The sequence below is a fragment of the Apaloderma vittatum genome, unplaced genomic scaffold (genome assembly GCF_000703405.1).
Source record: "Apaloderma vittatum isolate BGI_N311 unplaced genomic scaffold, ASM70340v1 scaffold20896, whole genome shotgun sequence".
In the NCBI taxonomy this organism is placed as follows: domain Eukaryota; kingdom Metazoa; phylum Chordata; class Aves; order Trogoniformes; family Trogonidae; genus Apaloderma; species Apaloderma vittatum.
This window is the reverse complement of record NW_009721494.1, coordinates 16320-35493: the sequence shown is the minus strand read 5'-3', so window position 1 is coordinate 35493 and position 19174 is coordinate 16320. Positions and strand designations below refer to the sequence as shown.

Here is a 19174-nt window from a genome sequence, read left to right as displayed (position 1 = left end):
GGAACTGGTTGGATGGCTGGGTCCAAAGAGTTGCGATTACTGGAGCTAAATCCAGCTGGTGGCTCGTCATGAGTGGTGACCCCCAGGGCTCAGTGCTGGCACCACTCCTGTTTAACATCTTTATCAATGACCTGGATGAGGGGATGGAGTGCACGCTTAGTAAGTTTGCAGACAGCACAAAACTAGGGGGAAGTGTTGGATCTGCTGGAAGGTGGAGAGGCTCTTGAGAGAGATCTGGACAGGCTGGATCGCTGGGTCAAGACCAATTGCATGAAACTCAATTAGGCCAAATGCCGGGTCCTGCACCTTGGCCACAACAACCTCCCAGCAGCGCTGCAGGCTTGGGGAGGAGTGGCTGGAGAGCTGCCAGGCAGAGAGGGACCTGGGGGTGTTGATAGATAGCCACCTGAAAATGAGCCAACAGTGTGCCCAGGTGGCCAAGAAGGCCGATGGCATTCTGGCCTGCATTAGGAATGGTGTGGCCAGTAGGAGCAGGGAAGTGATTGTGCCCCTGTACTCAGCACTGGTGAGGCCCCACCTCGAGTGCTGTGTGCAGGTCTGGGCTTCACAGTACAGGAAGGACATCGAGGTGCTGGAGAAGGTACAGAGAAGGGCAACCAGAATGGTTAGGGGACTAGAGGGTAAGTCTTATGAAGAGAGGCTTAGGGAGCTGGGACTGTTCAGCCTGGAGAAGAGGAGGCTGAGGGAAGACCTTATTGCTCTCTACAACTCCCTGAAAGGCAGCTGTAGTGAGATGGGTGTTGGCCTCTTCTCCCTAGTGAATAGCGAAAGGACAAGCGGGAACGGGTTCAAGTTGCGCCAGGGGAAGTTTAGACTGGATATTAGGAGAAGCTTTTTCACCGAAAGGGTGGTAAAGCACTGGAATGGGTTGCCAAAAGAGGTGGTGGAGTCACCATCCCTGGACGTTTTTAAAAAAAGGTTGGATGTGGCACTTCAGGAGGTTTAGTGTTAGGGTGTGTAGGGCTGTAGGTTGGACTTGATGGTCTTAAAGGTCCTTTCCAACCTTTATGATTCTATGATTCTATGTGAAAAGACTTTCATAAAAACACCTCTGTGAAAGAAATAGATGTGAATTGCAAAATGTGGAAGACAATCACTAGTAATTTCTACTTAAAATGTTCTAGAAACAACTTTTTGCCACAAACTGTGTATATATGAAGTTCAGAAAATCAAATGCAAAAGCGCTGGCACCTACTTCCTTAGAAAGATTTGGCTTGGTTTTTGCTTGGTTTTTTGTTTGTTTTTTGCTTGTTTTTTTGTGAGGGACTTTTGGTGAGAACATAGAATAGAATATAGAGTTTAGCATTATTAGGCAAGGTTTAAGTTAAGATCTTTAAAAGTCAACGAAAAATATTTTGTATAGTATCTATGCAATAATATTATTGGGATGTAATACTATGTATTTGCATATTGACATATTTATATTTTTTGAACTGTCATGGTGAGCTCTATTCAGGCTGCACAGTTCAGGCTGGAGAGACAGTGTGTTTGGCACATACTCCAAGCTGATGCCCATTACTTTTTATAGATTAGATGTTACAGTTCTTGGACGTCAAGAAAGAGGGCACTAGATGGCAAAATTTCTCTGTGTTATCTACAGAAAGTATACCCAGTATCTTCACACACAAATGCGTTGATCACATCACACTTCAAAATTTCAGCTAAAGAGGTTCCGTAAAATAAGTCCAATACTGCCATATTTTGTTTTATTTCAGAAGGATTAATGAAAATGGACAATGTTATGCCACTGCAATTTCTGTTGTCTTAGCTAACCAGTAAGCCTTTACCTTCATCATAAGCAAAATTCTACCATTCATAAAGTAGGGGTGCAAACATGTAAGACGTTTTGGTTTTGCACCATTGCCAAAGGTAGCTTCAGTGCAGATTAAGCCTCAGACTTTATTTTTCAAAATTTTGCATTACTAAAGCTTATGATGTGCAGCAAGTGTTCTGATAAAATCTAGCTGATCCTGGATGGGAAAAAACAACAGCCTAAGGGAGATCAGCTTATCTTTGCCCAGACTCTGTGCTTCAGGAGACCTCTAATTTAGTAACGTTTGGATAACAAACCTAGAGGCTGGCATAAAGCTCCTCTTGGCACATTTTAAACATCTTTTAGTCTTACAAAAAGAAGCTTGTCCCACTAAGCTGTAGGTTTGTTGGAACTATTTAACAGTAGCTGTGCCCTGCAGCTCTTTTAGTGATAAATGAGCCGCTTCAAATAAGTGCAATTGCAGCCAACTGTGCAGAAGGAATCGTTAAAAAAAAAAAATTAAATAGACATCTTTGAAGCTTAAAAATGCACAAACAAAGTATGTTAAACCAAAATATATGCTGCTCCTTTTAATGGAAAAGATTGCTACTGGCTAAGTCTGCCAGCTTCAATAGGTGTGCCAAAAAGCCAAGGAATCTGGCAGAGTCCATAGATAGCAGTTCCATCTTTCATCTATATTTCTTTTCTGTATTTATCTTGCTTTAGAAAATGCAGAGAATGTCTTTTCCTTCCGACTTGGCACTATTTCCAAACCACAGAAATACACAGAGCAGCTTCTTGCAATTGTTCAGCTCCCTGCACCAGTCTTACCCTTGTGACTATGTGAAATATTTTTTACTGTAATTTGGCAATAATAAGAAAGATTAATATTAAATTTTTTTTACATTTGTGGAACAGTATTTTAGCTAAATTGTCAGATATTAAAATAAGTTTCCTTGAGTGAGAGGTCCGTTTAATGCACAAGGGCAGAAAGCCAGGTAATTATTTTTGGCATTCAGCTGATCAAAAATAGTTTCCTTGTATGTAAGGAGTTATTCAAAGAAGTTGAACATAAGGAGCACCAAGAAGAGTATACATATATATATATATATATACACACATATGTGTATGTATGTTTATGCTTATGTGTAAATAGAGGCTGAATTGTCACTCAGGAGTCCTTAATGTGCCAAGTTATGCATTCATAGTTGTCATCTATGAAAACTTTTTTTCACTTCTCGTAGAATGAATCACTTGGTTCAAATTGGCTTCCAGCCCTAGTCCTTGTAATCACTTCTATGTCACCATCTCAGAGAGCACTCTGTGGTATCTTTTAAGTAATATGGCACATTTATTGCTGTCACCCTCAAGGTAAAGATGCTAAGGAAAGGTCCATTTGCAATGTGTAGATTATGGGATGGGCTGTAGTGTTAAACGTCAGTGTTCTGTTCTTTGGCATAAAGTCTGAAGACCTGATGAGGCAGCCAGGTAGCATAAGGCTGATGAGAATTCTGTCCTGACTTGAGTGAGGGCAGTCAGGTTATGAATCGCTGAGGCAATTATGATAATTATCAGTTGTATGCGAAAGCTAAAATGTTTCTTCTCCTAAACTATGAGTCCATAAAAATTGGTTTTATTGGAAAATATATTTTATTTTATTTTGCATTTATCTCTGAGGACTATAATTGGCTGTATTTACCAGCTGCTAATCAGTGCAGGATTTCTTGCCAGAGTTTGTGATAATCTTTTATCTCTGGAAGTTTTGAAGAAAAAAGTTAATGTAAAAGAATACTAGCCAGTAATGCTATTTAATTGCCAAGGGAGTCTGATACGCTGCAAAACATGTGTTACCTTTGCATCTGGGGAAACTGGAAAGCTAGAGAGAAAGTGACTTTAGGTTGTTGCATATCTGTTGAATATAAACATAAAAATAAAAAACCTCGCTGTGAAAAAGGATTGAAAAAAGCACACTTTCATAAAGGTGCTTCCATACTGCCATACAGGTATGGCAGTTGTAAATACTGGACTCAGGCTAAGATAACATACATAATTTAAGGCTCTGTGGTAATATAGAAAGGTTAAGAATCTCCAGAAGGTGTTTAAAACACCTAAAATCAGAATTGCCTTCTGGAGGCAATTCTGATTGCCTGCCTTGACCACAGGTATGTGGGATGCACTCAGATTAATTTGCTCTTTACCTCTGTGGATTGTATCTGTACAATCTGCAGAAATCCAACAGTCACTAGACTGTATTAGTTCCTTTGCAGAATTCCAAGGAGAGATAATTGCTGGACTCCAGGAGCGTTATAGGCTAATGGAGTGTGTATATATGTAAAGAAGGTCTGTCCTGCTTTTATACTGGATTTGCTGGACTTTCATTGTACAGAAAGTATTTTATTAGTCTTTCCCTTCTCTAAGCATTTTGTCTTTTCATCACTTGTATAGTCTGTTCATGTGGAATAATCCTGTTTCTATTTGGAAATATTGAATTGACCATGCCTGGATTTTAAGAGAGTGTTCAAAAGCACTCATCACCAGAAACTCTTAAAGAAGTTGAGCTGCTATGTAATGAGAAGGCAAAGTCCCAGGAAGGATAAGGCAGTGGCTAAAAATGATAAACCAAAGTGTAGCAATTAGGATTGTTTTGCAGCCAAGGGATCTTGCCATTCAGTATTTCATAAATGATACTGGGCAGGGTGGTGAATGGAGAGGTTGAAAACTTTACTCACAATAAAGTTCTTCGTGGTAGTAAAGGCAGGAGCTGGTTGCAAACTGCATTTCACAATGCTGAGCCACGGAAGTCAAATCTCCTGTGCAAATACAACACAGCTCAGTGCAACCTTTCATGAAAGCATTAGATTTACTACACTGGACGATATTGCATGCTACATGTGTAGCTGATGCAGAGGCACTGCCAGTAACTATCTGTTGGAACTGCAGAGATGTCCGTATGTTCGGGTGAGGCAATAAAGTCCTTGCAAAAAATTCGGACATTAAAGTTTTCAGTGTTACATACAGCTAGGGATGCACTGAAGCCCCAACTACTGTCTCTTAGGTTTGCTTCTGATTGATCAGGCTGTTTCTGTTAATCTTTCTGTTCTTCCTCTCATAATGCAAGAATTCTCGGTTAAAATCTGCAGCTAAATTTAGGAGTTATCAATCTTTAAATTTATGTTTACTTCCTGGAGGGTGGGAGGAGAAACTGATATTCTGTTTCATACTTCAGTGTCACAAATGCATACAAGGGAATTTTATTTTGAGAAACAACTCTTCAACAAATGCTAATATTCTACATAAAGGTGCTCCTGTTCAAGAAAGGACATTAAGTTCCTTAATTTTATCATGATTCAAGCACGTGATACACTGTTTTAACGAAAAAGTAGCCTCTCTGAGTTGGGAACTGATGAAAAAGGGAGTACATTGCCCATGTAGGAGTAGTGCTTTGTCTTATACCAGCTTCCACATATTGTTATAATTAGGTGGCAGCATCCCCCCAGCATACTCACCCAAGAATGTCCAATGTGCTGTTAATAATGTTCTTGTGCTAGCATTAGTGTTGTGAAATAATATTCTGGGTAGCTGATTAACCAGCCTATCCAACCATTTCATCCTACCTGAGATAGAAGAAAACCATTTTACCTAGTTTAGAGTATCGATCATGAGCCTTTTCACCTTTTGCGGTGGCAGCATTCAGCTAGAAGGTTCACATGGATTTTTTCTTTCTATATTAAAGCATGGGTTTAGGAAATTAATTTTCACATCTTCCCCCACATGCTTTAACCAGCTTTAGCAGAGCTTTTATACATATGCTACAACCTCCACTTGCCCAAGCACAACTATAACTTCCTTTTTATAAAACTAAAAAAGCCCCAGCAAACAAATAAGCCAAAAACATCCCCAAAACATGAAGCTTGGAATTAAAATTGAGCAGTTACACAATAAAAAAGTTGGGGAACAGATTTTTCTCTAATCAGGCAAAAGTTTTAAATATAGCTTTTGTTAGCTGATTTTTCCTTTCCTACATCATAGCTACATCTTTAGAGAGGGAGGGAGGCAGGTTAAGGCTTCTAGTATTTTCTGGGCGACATAACGCAAGTCAGGCAGGAGGGTATTATTGCTTTCTTGCAGGCTCCACAGTGTCTTTAAAAATCTCTGATCTCACAAAGCTTCCAAAATTCGTAAGCCACTCAAGCAGCTTATGGCCAGAATGAATCCTTGAGTGGTTTGGGGGAGATGTTTTGCTTCTTCTTTAAAAGATACCTAACTCCACTCTAAAGAACTATATGCAAATCACAAATACTTTGGTTGAATATGACCCGAATGGAGTGCTATTTGCCACCCCTTGTGTTTTAATTACAAAAAACCAATCAAAGCATTTATCTGTCACAGTAAGTGTGCATGGTAGTGTTTTTTTCGGCAGCACAGACTTTAGGGAAGTACCCAAATTTCCAGCACTAGTAAATGTACTTTTTGACCACTGTATCAGAATCTTCATAAAGAAATTCTCAGGGGACTCATAAATTTGAGTTGATTGTAAGAAGCTGACACCTCAGTATAAAATAATTTTTTCCTTATATATTTTCTAATAACAAAAAAGAAGCAATTTGACAATCTTGAAAAGTATCTTCCACTCTCTTTTATCATTGCTTTCATTTTTTTCTGATATCATACATTTAAATCTACCAATATGAAAGAAATGTGGACTATATATGGACCTTTACCCATGAACAGCCCCAACTTGTTTCTTGCTTCATCACATTCAGTGTTTCATGTTTGTATGAATAAAGCTGAGCTGTATTTGTACCATCTATATATATTTATTTATTCTGTGTCCTAACTGAACGTTTTCTAGTACATTTACTAGTCTAAAAACAGACTGTAAGCTGAACAATACCACTCATCTCCCAGTCTGTGTAAATGTATCCACTGTTGCCACCCACACATCTAAAAAAATGAGATTACAGATCAGTCTTCTTGTATGCCACGAAAAAAAAAACAAACCAAACCCCCCCCCCCCCCCAGTTTAAAATACCCTGACTTACTTGAAATAAATGGTATTTTATGGATCTGCAGTGAGAACATCCTGCTTCTATCCCCAGACTTTGATATGTAAGGTTTGCTAGCAAAAGCACCCCACTGGTTTTGATTATGATGATCATATATAGACCTACAGACACTTAGACCATTGGACCTAAAGCTATATTAACTTTAGAGATCAAAATCCGTACTTGGAATTGAATACAGAAGAGAGTTTGAAGTAAGTTCACGCATACCAGTAGATCTAACATACTTTTAAAATGCTAACACAGTCAGATTTTGCACTCTGTTGTCAGGATAAATGCAATTTGAGATAAACATTGCAAAATTTGTCACTAGTCTGGAAACTGTGGTGTCCCTGCTGCAGTTCAATGTTGTCTTCAAAGACAGATTAGTTATAGTGCATTTCATTAATATCAGACAAACTGGTGAAAAAAACCTGGTGTTTTCAGGATATTGCTGAGAGGTCAGAAGAACCTTTCAGTATATGAGGATTAACAGACAGTTTAAGCCTCCTTTTTTCTTCTGTCTTGCTGCTGATAGTTTAATTGCTACTGCCCTTTCTGAACTTTCATATACCCTTCATATGACTGCTAGAAATAGACAGACAGACAAAATTATAGTATTCATGTTGACAGTAATGGTAAGAGATCTGGAAAACCAAAACTGAATTAGCAATTCTTTCTCAATTTCCTATACTATCAGTAAAATTTGGGAAGGAAAGGCAAGGTAGATGTCATGCTTCTTAGAACTGTAACTTGCAAAGGAAGTAAAAGAGAACAAGGAGGGCTTCAAATATATTGGTAGTAAAAGGAAGAATAGGGAAAATGTGGGCCCACTGCTGAATGAGGTGGCAGCCCAGATAACTGAGGATGCAGAGAAGGCGGAGTTGCTGAATACCTTCTTTGCTTCAATCTTTACTCCGAAGACCAGCCCTTGTGAACTCCAGACCCTGGATGTAAGAGAGAAAGAGATCAGTTATGCAAATTGAATATGCACAAGTCCATGGGCCCTGATGAGATGCACCCAAGAGTGTTGAGAGAGCTGGCTGATATTGTCGCTCTGCCACTCTTGATCATTTTCGAAAGAACATGGTAAACAGGACAGGTGCTAGAGAGCAGCTCCGTGGAGAAGGACCTTGGAGTCCTGGTGGACAACAAGTTGACCATGGGACAGCAATGTGCCCTTGTGGCCAAGAAGGCCAATGGTATGCTGGGGTGCAGTAAGAAGAGTGTGTCCTGCAGATCGAGGGAGGTTCTCCTCCCCTTCTGCTCTGCCCTGGTGAGACCTCACCTAGAGTATTGCATCCAGTCCTGGGCTCCCCAGTTTAAGAGGGACAGGGATTTACTTGAGAGAGTCCAACGGGGGCTACAAGGATGATTAAGGGACTGGAACACCTGCCTTATGAGGAAAGGCTGAGAGACCTGGAGAGGAGAAGGCTCAGAGGGGATCTCATTAATGTGTATAAATATATGAGGGCCAGGCATCAAGAAAGAACAACCTCTTTTCACTTGTGACCTGTGGCAGGACAAGGGGCAATGGATTCAAGCTAGAGCATAGGAAGTTCCACCTCAACATGAGGAAGAAGTTCTTTACTGTAAGGGTTACAGAACACTGGAACAGGCTCCCTGAAGAGTTTGTCAAGTCTCTTTCTCTAGAGACTTTCGAGACCCGTGGGGATGCGTTGCTGTGTAACCTGCCCTAGATTCTGTGGTCCTGCTCTGGCAGAGGGTTTGGACTCAATGATCTCCAGAGGTCCCTTCCAACCCCTAACATTCTGTGATTCTGTGATTCTTTAAAGTGAAAAGGAAGCAAGATGTGAAAAAACATACAGGTATGAAAAAGGAGCAGGAAATACAATGAAGAAATATTGATCCATCTGACAGCAATATAAAATAAGGATAGTCCCCAACATGTTACTGAGCCAAACTAAATTTATGAAAGGAAAGGAACACCCATGACATAAGTTTACTGTTTTGATTGTCGAGTACGTGTAATAAGTAAGGAGGCTCTTGTTTTAATCTTAATAAAATTATTTTCTAGTGAATTGAAAAAAAATTTTTTTTAAATGTCACTCTATTGAGATTACGAAAAAGTTCTTTATTCTCTCTGTCCTACCAAAAGCCTGTTATATGTTAATCTTCTCTTGAAAACTACAATGAAATAAAAATAAAATAGAGAAAGTGTTTCAAATAAAAATATGCTGTAAGACCCCTGGCTTCATTGCTTCTGGATTATCAGATCTGCCCATTGCTTTTTGTGGGATGAATTTCTTATCCCATAAGACTCTTTGTATATTGGAATGTTCATGATTGAATTCTTTCCTAATATTGCACCAAACATCTTACAGCTGAATGTAGTTTCAAACTATCTGCCTTTAAGGATGTCAGTTGGTTACATATAAATGTACCTTTTAAACAAGGATTAGAAATATTTTTTATTACTACTTTTATTTAGCTACATTACCTTTGCATTGTATGTTATATTTAGGTAGATTTACACCTGAAATTTTGGAAAATATCCCCCTGAATTCCTGTAAGTAACATCTTGAGATGGGAAAACCTTTAAACTTAGTGTGTTTTCAAGTGGCTTGCGAGTTTTTAAGCTATTTTACATGTGACCATTTAGGATTCTGTTCACTTTGCCACCGATACTTAAGAGTTCTCTATTTATTATGTCCTTGAATAGAAGGGAGACATCCTTCTCTAAATAATTATATGATTATAAGAAATAGACAATTAATACAGCTGAGGTGGAGAGAGAGAGATGTAGAGTTCATTCATATTTTGTAGATGCATAAAAACTTGCAAGTATATGTATGTACTTAAAGTGTGTACTGTATTATAATTCCCTTTAGGCATTCAGCTTATATATATTTCTTCTAAGTAATGCAATGCAGCATTTAAGCTTATCAGAGAGAATAACAACTTTATTCTTATTTTTTGTTTTATTACTGTGTGCTCAAGAGGATTTCTTTTCAAGAGTGCTGTCCCCATTGTACTAAGCACAGTTCAGATTTGCTGGAGAAATACAGTCCTTGTCCCAAATGTCTTTCAGTTTAATTTTAATATGGGAGAGGACTAAACAAAACAAATAGACAAAGAGAACAGATAGCAGGTAGGAAAAAGAAAAATAAAACACTACCCAGAAGGATTTAAAACTTCAAATCTACCATGGCAAAAATTCAGTTGAAGTTTACTGAAGCTGTGTATTCTAAAGAAATAGTAAACATCTCATGTAAAGTACAGTAATACCATGTTCAGAATACTGCACTGAATCTATCAAGCCCTACTCTTCTTCTTTCCTTGTTTCCTTGTTTTTTGTGGGATTCATCTTATCAAGAGCTGTTTTATCACAGGCCTTCACATAGGAAGAAGTAGCAACTTGCTGAGGGCAATTCACCTGTCCCAAGTCCTGAGATAGATGAGATGGTTTACTCTCTGGAAATGCACCACAAAATGCGGACAAGTTTGTTCTCGCCCTAACGTGTCTTGCACCTGTTTGCAGGCACAGGTTTGCCTGCTCCTGAACTCCCTCACTGCTTTTCTGAGGGACAATGAGAAAGAAGAGGAGCTCCGGGCCAGCCTGCTGACCACCACCATGTTCAGGTGTACCTTAGCTCAGGCTACATCCTTTGGACCTCTTCATCCCCCCTGTTGTGCTTCAGTGACTCCCAAAGGCTGCTGTCTTTTTGTCCATGGCTGCCAGAATGGAGATGAGTTTCGGAAGAGAAGGGCAGACATAGGAGAGGAAAGGAAAAGAAGCTAGGTGCAATTTTTCTAGGATTTCTCCCACCCCAGCCAGAGAGCTTCAGTTCCCATCTCTTTACATTCAGAGGCTACGCCAGAGGTTGCTCTGACTTCAGTCCCAGAGAGGAGAGACCTTATACAAGAGGGAATCAGCTCAGTGAGTGTCTGCCCTGCTATCTTTTGCCTTTACTGGAATTCCTCGCTACTGGATTTTGTACATATGCTAGCTCAGAGCATTCCCTGACACACGGGACTCTACATCTGAAATTTATTCTCTTTGTGCCACCTGAGAAAAAGAAAATTAACAGAAAACATCCCAGAACTTACATGAGCATCTTCCTCTTAGCCAGCTGTGCATGGTACATATTGTCTTACCCTTTCACTCATCTGAAAAAGGAAATCAAGAAATTGGTCTGAGTTTCAGCTTAGAAACAGTGACTTAGCTTAACCTTCAGCACGCTTTGATTGTGAATTGTGTTTTATTATTTATAATTTAATTTTATGAGAAGTATTTTCATAGGAATATGTGTAACATAACACTCAAACTAGGTGCTTTAATATTTTCCACTGTGCAATATGGTGTTGAAAGTCAGAAAATGCTGGCTGAATCTAGACTGATACTTTCTTGGATAAGCTTCTACCATATGCTTTTATTTAAAGTATTTTTTCTTTTAGGTTGGATTTATAAAAAACATGTGATAAATGTCTTTCTTTGAAAAGAAGTGTTATGCAATTAGAAAATCACAGTGCTAGGAATTTAGCGTCTTTTAGGAAATGTTGCATGTAAAAAAGTCAGATACTAAATCTAGACTTCTTTTTAAAAAAAGGCAAGTCCCACCACCAACTGGAAATGCTATGTTAACCTGCAAGGTGCTATATTGAAGTAAATATCTTTAGTTTCAGGAATTTTAAGCTCTGTGAACTCTGACTAGCTTCTCAGTGTAGATATAAATCTTGTTTAAAGAAGTTTGTCCGTATTTCCTTCTTGTTAGAAAATATCAAATAAAATTTGTTTTACAGGGCAGAAAACCTAAAGAAGGTAGGAAAAAAAGTTACTCTTTATTCATTATTTGCTTTTATGTTCATAGGACTCCAGAGTATTGAATAGAGTGATCTTTTATCTGTTTTGTGTGAGCAAGGCACCTCTTCCCAGCAGCGTTGTTCTACACTTTTCACTGTTTTGGAAAACTTACTGACCACACACGTGACTGACCCCTTATTTAAAGATTAATACATGCAAAACTGTGTTCTTTCTGAAAAAAAATCACTTTCTGTGTTTTTTACTTCCTTCTTCTGAGTCTGCAAGCTGCAATGACTGCGTCTAAAGGAAAATGAGCACTTACAAAATATTGTAGCCAGTACATGGAGCTTCAGTACCTTCTGAGATTTTGTCAGGTTCATGATTTGTTGGTACAAAGCTTGTCTATGCGTTTTCTGCTTTCAAATCCCCTTGTGCTGCTGCTTCTGTAGAAGTGAAAAATTCTAAAAGGACATCTTCATAGAAAAGAGAATTACTACTCATTTTTATTACTGTCTTACTCATCCAGAGATCCGTACCCATTTTGAAATGTCACTTTTACAAGTTCTTATGTTGATGCTTGTGTCATTTTGTTTGAAATGACACTTTTTCAGTTGGTTGTTTTGTAGTGGTAAAGATATTATGTGGAAGAAAGCTGTGCTTCCAGGCAGCACATTCAAGATGCGTGATTGTGAAACCAACTATTATGACTTACTCCCTTCTTACTGCTGCCCTGAGGAGCAAAAGACTTTCCATTTTTCCTACACCCTTAGTAGGCCAAAGATCATAAGACCCAGCAATAAGAATTTGCAAAGAGTGTCTTCAGAGCAACAATTCTTCCTCCCAGCTTGGGGCACTACAGCCTGGTCAGCCTCACGTTAGTCTCTGGGGAAATTATGGAGGGAGTCTTCTTGGAACACATTTCTGGGCACAAGAAGATGGCAACTGGGAACAGCCAGCTTAGATTTACCAAAGGTAGTCCTCACTGCTCTCTACGTGGCTACATTTGTAGATGAGAGTGGTGGGTGTCATTTACCTTGGCTTTAGCAAGATTTTTTACACTGTTTCCCCCAGCATACTTCTGTCCATGTTACAGTGCGTTATACTCTAGATGTGTGAACGATCAAGTAGATGAAAACTGGATAGATGATCCAACTCAGATCATAGTACTTGATGGGTTGTACTCTTCCTGGAGGCTGGTGACAAGGGAAGTGCTGAAGAGCTCTCTCTGTTGGGACCTGTCCCATTTAACATGTTTGTCAGTGACCTGAGGAAGGCAATGAACTGCTTACTCAGACAGTTTGCAATGACACCAAGTCTGCAGTCAGGGCAGTGACGACAGTTTTGGTACAGTCAAGGGGAAGGGCTGCCATTCAGAGATGCATAGGCAGGGCTGGAGCGGGCCAACAGGAACATTATGAAATTCAGCAAGGACAAATGGAAAGTCCTGAACCTGAGAGGAATTTGCACTTGTCCTTGCAGCGATACAGGCTAGGGACTGACCAGATGAGGAGCAGTTTTACTGAAAAGGATGTGGTGATTTTGATAGACAGCAAGCAGAACGTTAGCCAGCAATGTGCCCTGACAGCAGAGAAATCACGATACTGGGCTATATGAGCAGGAGCACAGCCAGTAGATAGAGAGAAGTGATTGTTAGCCGTAGTACTTGTTAGACCACACTTAGAATACTGCACCCAGCTTTGGTCTTCAATATGGCAAAGACATAGATAAACCATAATACGTTCAGTAGAGGACCACCAGGATGGTCAGGAGATGGAAAACTTTCCCTGTGAGGAGAAACTGAGGAAACTGGACTTTTTCAGCCTGGAGAATAGAGATCATCAAGCAGACTCAGTAGCAGCCTTCGAGTACATACAAGGAGATCAGTCATTGAAAAGATGGAGCTAGACTTTTCACAGTAATGCATGGCAAGGGGATGAGAAACAACAGGCATAAACTGAAACAAGAGTAACTGCATGTAGTTAAATGCTTTTTCTCTATGAGGACAGCCAAACACTGTAACAGGTTGCCAAATAGATTGTGCCATCTCCATCCTTGGAGGTTTTCAAGATGAGGCTGGGTGAAAAAAACTCTGAGCAACCTGGTCTAACCTCGTAGCTGACTCTGAGCATATCATTGGACTGGAGATCTCCTGAGATCCCTTCAATTTTGAATTATTCTATGATCATGCAGTTCTAACACAGTATCACAATTCCGTTCTATTTTAAATCTAGGATAGTAATAGCAACATCTTAATTGTTCTGAATATTTAAATGAATTGGCTGTGCATTGCTTTTGCTTTTGGAACACAGAAATGCTACATATGCTCTGTACGTTCTCCAAACAGCTTGTATTTGTGCTTATTTGCTGGTATGACGTGCTAACTGTGCAAAAAATTTTGGACTCTTGCCTTAGAATATAGATACCTGCCAACAGAAAATGAAGGCTACATAGCGGTGCAAATGCTTTCTCTGTCTATGGAAAGTGCCTCTTATGTGCCAGAAGGAAGCATTTGTACCACACACTTTTTTACTGTTCTCACATCTGTTAGCATTTACATGTGTCAGAAAACAATACCTGAACAGTACAGGGAAGGGATACATGAAGTTCAAGGGCATTGCATCAAGGAAAAGGACATGTTATATTGCACTGGTGTATTGGAATAAAAAAAAAAAATTTATTGGACTTGTCAAATATATCTAAACTGTGGGTATAGTCTGTGTATACTCTCTACGAATACATTTCCATACCTGAATTGGATGACGCAAATTGCCAATAAATTGAGCTGAGCCCAGGAAAGGATCAAGGAGTCAGGAAGTGAAAGAATTATAACTTTCTTGGTATATAAAAAGAATAAAAAATTATTTCATTTAAGGAAGGATTTATATAAAAATCTTCAAGTTGGATTCTTAAATATGGAATTACCTACTTATATTGAAATATTTTGCATTTTCAATAATCTTCTCTTCAGCTGTCCTTTTGTTAGCACAACAGGAGTAGGTTAACTGACAAATGTTGCTGTATATCCTCAGTCCTCAGAGGCAGCTACTGTGTTGGACTGTGTTTCCAAGAATATTTCTTTGAAGTCTTACTGTGAAAATCTTGAGACACAGTGTAGTACAGGATCTATATGACGTGGCAGTTCTTACAGATGTTACCACTGGCAAGTGATTTAGAAGAACAAAAAAACCAGAGCAACTGATCCTTGATCCCCTGAACTCAGAAGGAAAACAATGGGTGTTTGATACCTTTATAAAAATTGCTGGTTCCTTTGGCTGCATTACTAGCGCTAATTCTTTAGGCATCTATTTGGGTACTTTGAACCAGTATTGTGTAGTACACTGGTTTTTGATACCTAACCCTGATTTTCCAAAAAGCACCTGCAACAAAGAGGACAGACTCTCCCCTACGACCGTTGTTCTTGCTTAGTATTGAGCTCTTCCTGGAAAGTGATAGAAAAAGACCTGTTTTCCTAAGTCTTCTGAGCCCACAAAGAAGTGGTGGCTAAAAGAAGAAATAAATAATCTTGAATTGAGTCGCACCTAACATGTAGTCGTAATAAAAGCGAGGGTCTGGGTTTGCTTTTTGCAGTATTTGTATTAGATAACATACCTCCAAAGCGTTACTTTTGCGATGAACTTCTGCCCTTATGCATTTGTAAAAGTCTTCTATGAAAGTCTTAAAGAAAACCAGAAGTTAAGCATCTGATAAGACTTCTGGCCTTTGTGCCTTGTAGAGCAGCTTTATCATTACACAGAGACGTGTTCCTTGGTCTTGCTTCCAGTTGAAGGCAGTGGTGGAACTTCCACTGACTTCTCTGGTAGCTGACCCTTGCCCAGCTTTTGCATGGAAGTAATCTGTAATGAAGTATAAGAACATGAAGCTTTCTCATACCGTTTCTTCTCATGTCATTTTAACTTGTGCATCCTTTCAGGACTGTTCCTATTTTCAGAATTCTTGTCTAGCTACTTGTACATAGGCATCTGATTACAGTGATGGAAATATAGGAAGAAGAATTGCTAGAAAAAGTTATCATTGATGCTTAATTTGCATAATACTCTTTTGGACATAATGCAGGCTTATCAGAGGCACTCTCACAAGTTACATGTAGGGGTCAAAGGGTGAGAGGTGGCTGGCAAGCTGCTTGTTTTGTACATTTGGCTAACACAAATACTTCCTCAAGGATAAAATGCTTTGATCTCTCTAAGCAAATGCCATATGTGTGCAGCTGTGGCCCATGCCTCATGATTGCTGGAAGGTTAGAAAAAGGTAGCGTATGAATTAGATGTCTGCATTCAATTTATGCTTTTATATTTAGCAGTTCATAATTTTGTGTAATATTTTAGCTATATGAAAAATATGCACCAGAGTTGAGTGATAACAGATTTCTCTGTGGTTTGACTCAACATTGTTTGGGTGAACACAGAATCGTAAGTATTGCAGACTGAAAATATAGGTTTTAATTAGAACTGTCTGAGCTTCAAAATACCTCAGCGCGCGTTAAGCTTGGCAGATTTTCAGAAATCTGAGGGTTCTGTGGAGCTGATAGAAGCTGCTAAAGTCTTCTGTTTTCCAGCATATATTACCTTTGCAGTTGCATCGCTGACTTGCAACAGACTGGAGAAGTCAGATCCAAACCCATTATTAATGGTTTTCTGATATGTAAAAATGTTGTATCATCAAGGCCTGTCTTGTGTCATACTTGTGTTAAACAGTACCTTACTCCAAGGGAATTTCTACTGCAATAATTAAATGACTTCCAGAGTAAAAGATCTGCTCTGCATGACCAAAAAGCTGAATCGGCTCCAAAAGTTTAACACCTTTCTTGAGCTTTTTTTTTTATTTTTACACGCAAATGTTCAAGACTGATAGGCCCATATCTGCAACTCTCAAGCAGTTTATTGTGAGTGCTTTGCTGTAGCAATAAAGAAACCTACGGCAGTCAGTGGCACACAAGGGTCTGTTCACATGGATCCCATTTCATGATCAAGGCCAAAGCAAAAGGCATGGCTTTGTTTATTAAAAATCCTGAGTGTGATCAAATACACCTTTATATCTTGGCGGGAAAACCATGATGTCAGATAAAGCATATGCAATTTCTACTTACAAGAAAAGTCACAAACGATAGATAGGCATGATAAAATAAACAGAAAATCAGGGATGAAAATACCAATTCACAGGTACAAATATGATAAATATAAAGCATTACGTCCATGTGTACGTTGCATTTATGCATACAAAAATATACATACATGCACAGCATTAACATCATTTTTGCCATTTAATTTATATGTGTGGGTAAATTAATGTAATTGCTCTACATATATTTCAAATATTATTTAAATAATAGCACGCTTATTTGACTTTTTTTGTGTTGTTTCTCTTTTGTATTTTTGCTAGCTCCTACTGCCGATGGTAGGCTCTACGGATGAAACTCAGCAGGAGACGGCAGCTGGTTGCTTAAGAAACATTCGCAGATTGCTTCTAGCAAAAGAAAAAGCAAAGTATCGTTGATGCCTTAGCAGCTTTTACTACCACACTTGTTCTGCAATACGGCTACATTTAAAAACATGATTACTCTTCCTAGCATCTGTATTTCATAGCAGAGCTCATTTATGTGAGGATACTTTAAAACCAAAACCAAATCTGTGGAAAATTGTTTGTTTTAACATTATTGGTTTGTCACGCCTATGTTTTATAAAGCGCTTACACCTAGTTTTGTGTGGCTTTTAGTATTACATCTTTCAAAATCAATTAGAATTTGTCAAAGACATTTTCTACAATTAATATGCTTGTACTTGAAATCCACTGTAGATCTAAATCGTTTTGCTTATCTGTGACATTACAATAAATTTTCCGTCACTCTGTGTGTGCTTGTGCAGTGATTTATGAATGTCTTGAGCAATTCCCTTCATGCTAAACTTGTCCAATCATCCTGTCATTATGTTTTTGCCTGTTTGATCACTTGCAATTCACAAGAGAGGACAAAATGCAGATACATCAATCTCACATCTGGTGTTATATAAGAACTGCAAACAGCTGTAGCAGTAGACATCACTCCAAATTTCCTGTTTCTACCAACATCAAACAAAATAGTGCTTAATTTTATAAGTGGCTGGTGAAATGTGTTTTAATTAACAAGTGTTTAACTCAAAATTTACCAGCTGTAAATAAAAAGTAGAGTATTACGTTTACGCTTACACATTATCTTGTGGTTTTTTTCATTTTTAAACTGAGGACGACATTGTGTTGTTGTAGTTACTTTAATTTTTTTGTATAAAATTATGTTCAGAATTAGAATTGCTTCCAAAAATCACATAAATGATTACTGATATTATAGATTACAAACCCACTGTATGCATCATGCTCATCAAATAAGACTAAGGCATTTCACTGAGAGCAGTAATGTCTTAATTACAAGGACAGACTGCTGACAAAACTGAGAGAACTCAAATGTTTAAATAACTTGTGTTTGTCAAGTACTCACTTCTGAATTATTTTTTTTACTTCTCTTAATAATTAACAATATTCTTCTTTTGGAAACAGTTTGTAATTCTATTATTTTTCCTCTATCTAGCACGGCTACTTAAGGCAACTAATTTTACTGCTGACAGAAGCTTCTAAGGAAGACATAACGCAAATCCAACTTTTCATTTGTGTTTTCTCTGAAGCAGGCATGAAGGCTCATTTAAAATTTCATTTTAGAAGACTGAGGTAATTCTGAAAAAGAAGGATTGCATTAGGCCCTTAGGGAAGGTGTAGAGTATTTTAAAGGAAACCAATTATGGACAAGTGCTGACAGCGTGGAGATCAAAATATTAATCCAAGTAATATTTTTTGATGAATGCAAACACCAACATAGTTGTGGGGTTGTCACAAGTTCCATCAGCAACCAGTGACCAAGCAAACGTTATTTTAGGTATTTTCCAACTCTGCCCCTTAGGCCTGGTATGTTATTTTGAATAAATATATCCATATTATTATACTGATGTCACAGCTGTAGTAGTATCATGTGCTTCATCGCTGTGCCCAAAAATACTTCTAAAATAAATGCTAATTGTCAAATTCATTGGGGAGAGGCGAGGCTTGATTTTATTTTGGTCTCTACAGTGAGAGAAGCTGTAGATACAAATAGTTTGTCACCATCTTGCTTATATAAAATGGTGGCTTATTTTTCTAAGCATTGAGGGGAAAAAAAACCTCCTTGACAGTAACTGTTGTCCTTAACATGACCTCTCTAGGCAATCGTGGCCATTTATTGTGGATTTCAAATGGAATAAGATCTAAAGTAAACTTAATTTTATGATACAGGTGTCAGAGCAATAAATGTCATGTTCCTGACAATGAAATGGCCTCAGCTTGCCATTCTCACTCACACTGGTAGCCCTTGTGCCTCGGAGTAGTTCATCTCAAGTCTTTATTTAAAGACCTCAGACAGTTAATCCTAAATTTAAGCTGACTTATTTGTGCTGTTTTCTTTTCCTTTATTATGCCTGTAGTTTTCAAGTTCTGTACAAGAAGAAATGTTGAAATTGATACAGATCACCACACAGATCAGTATTAAAGAGAATAATAATCTTTTCTGGCCAAAACCAG

General features: G+C 38.5%; 1 protein-coding gene across 1 annotated transcript in view; it reads left to right on the top strand.

The window, feature by feature from the left end:
- ARMC4 (armadillo repeat containing 4) overlaps positions 1-17092 on the top strand; it is a gene marked incomplete at its 5' end in the record, with an annotated part of 80851 nt that extends 63759 nt beyond the window's left edge. The window contains one exon of the mRNA XM_009871421.1: positions 16979-17092. Within this exon, the coding sequence (XP_009869723.1) occupies positions 16979-17092 (114 nt within the window). The remainder of the gene's footprint in view (positions 1-16978) is intronic.
- Positions 17093-19174: the final 2082 nt, after the last annotated feature.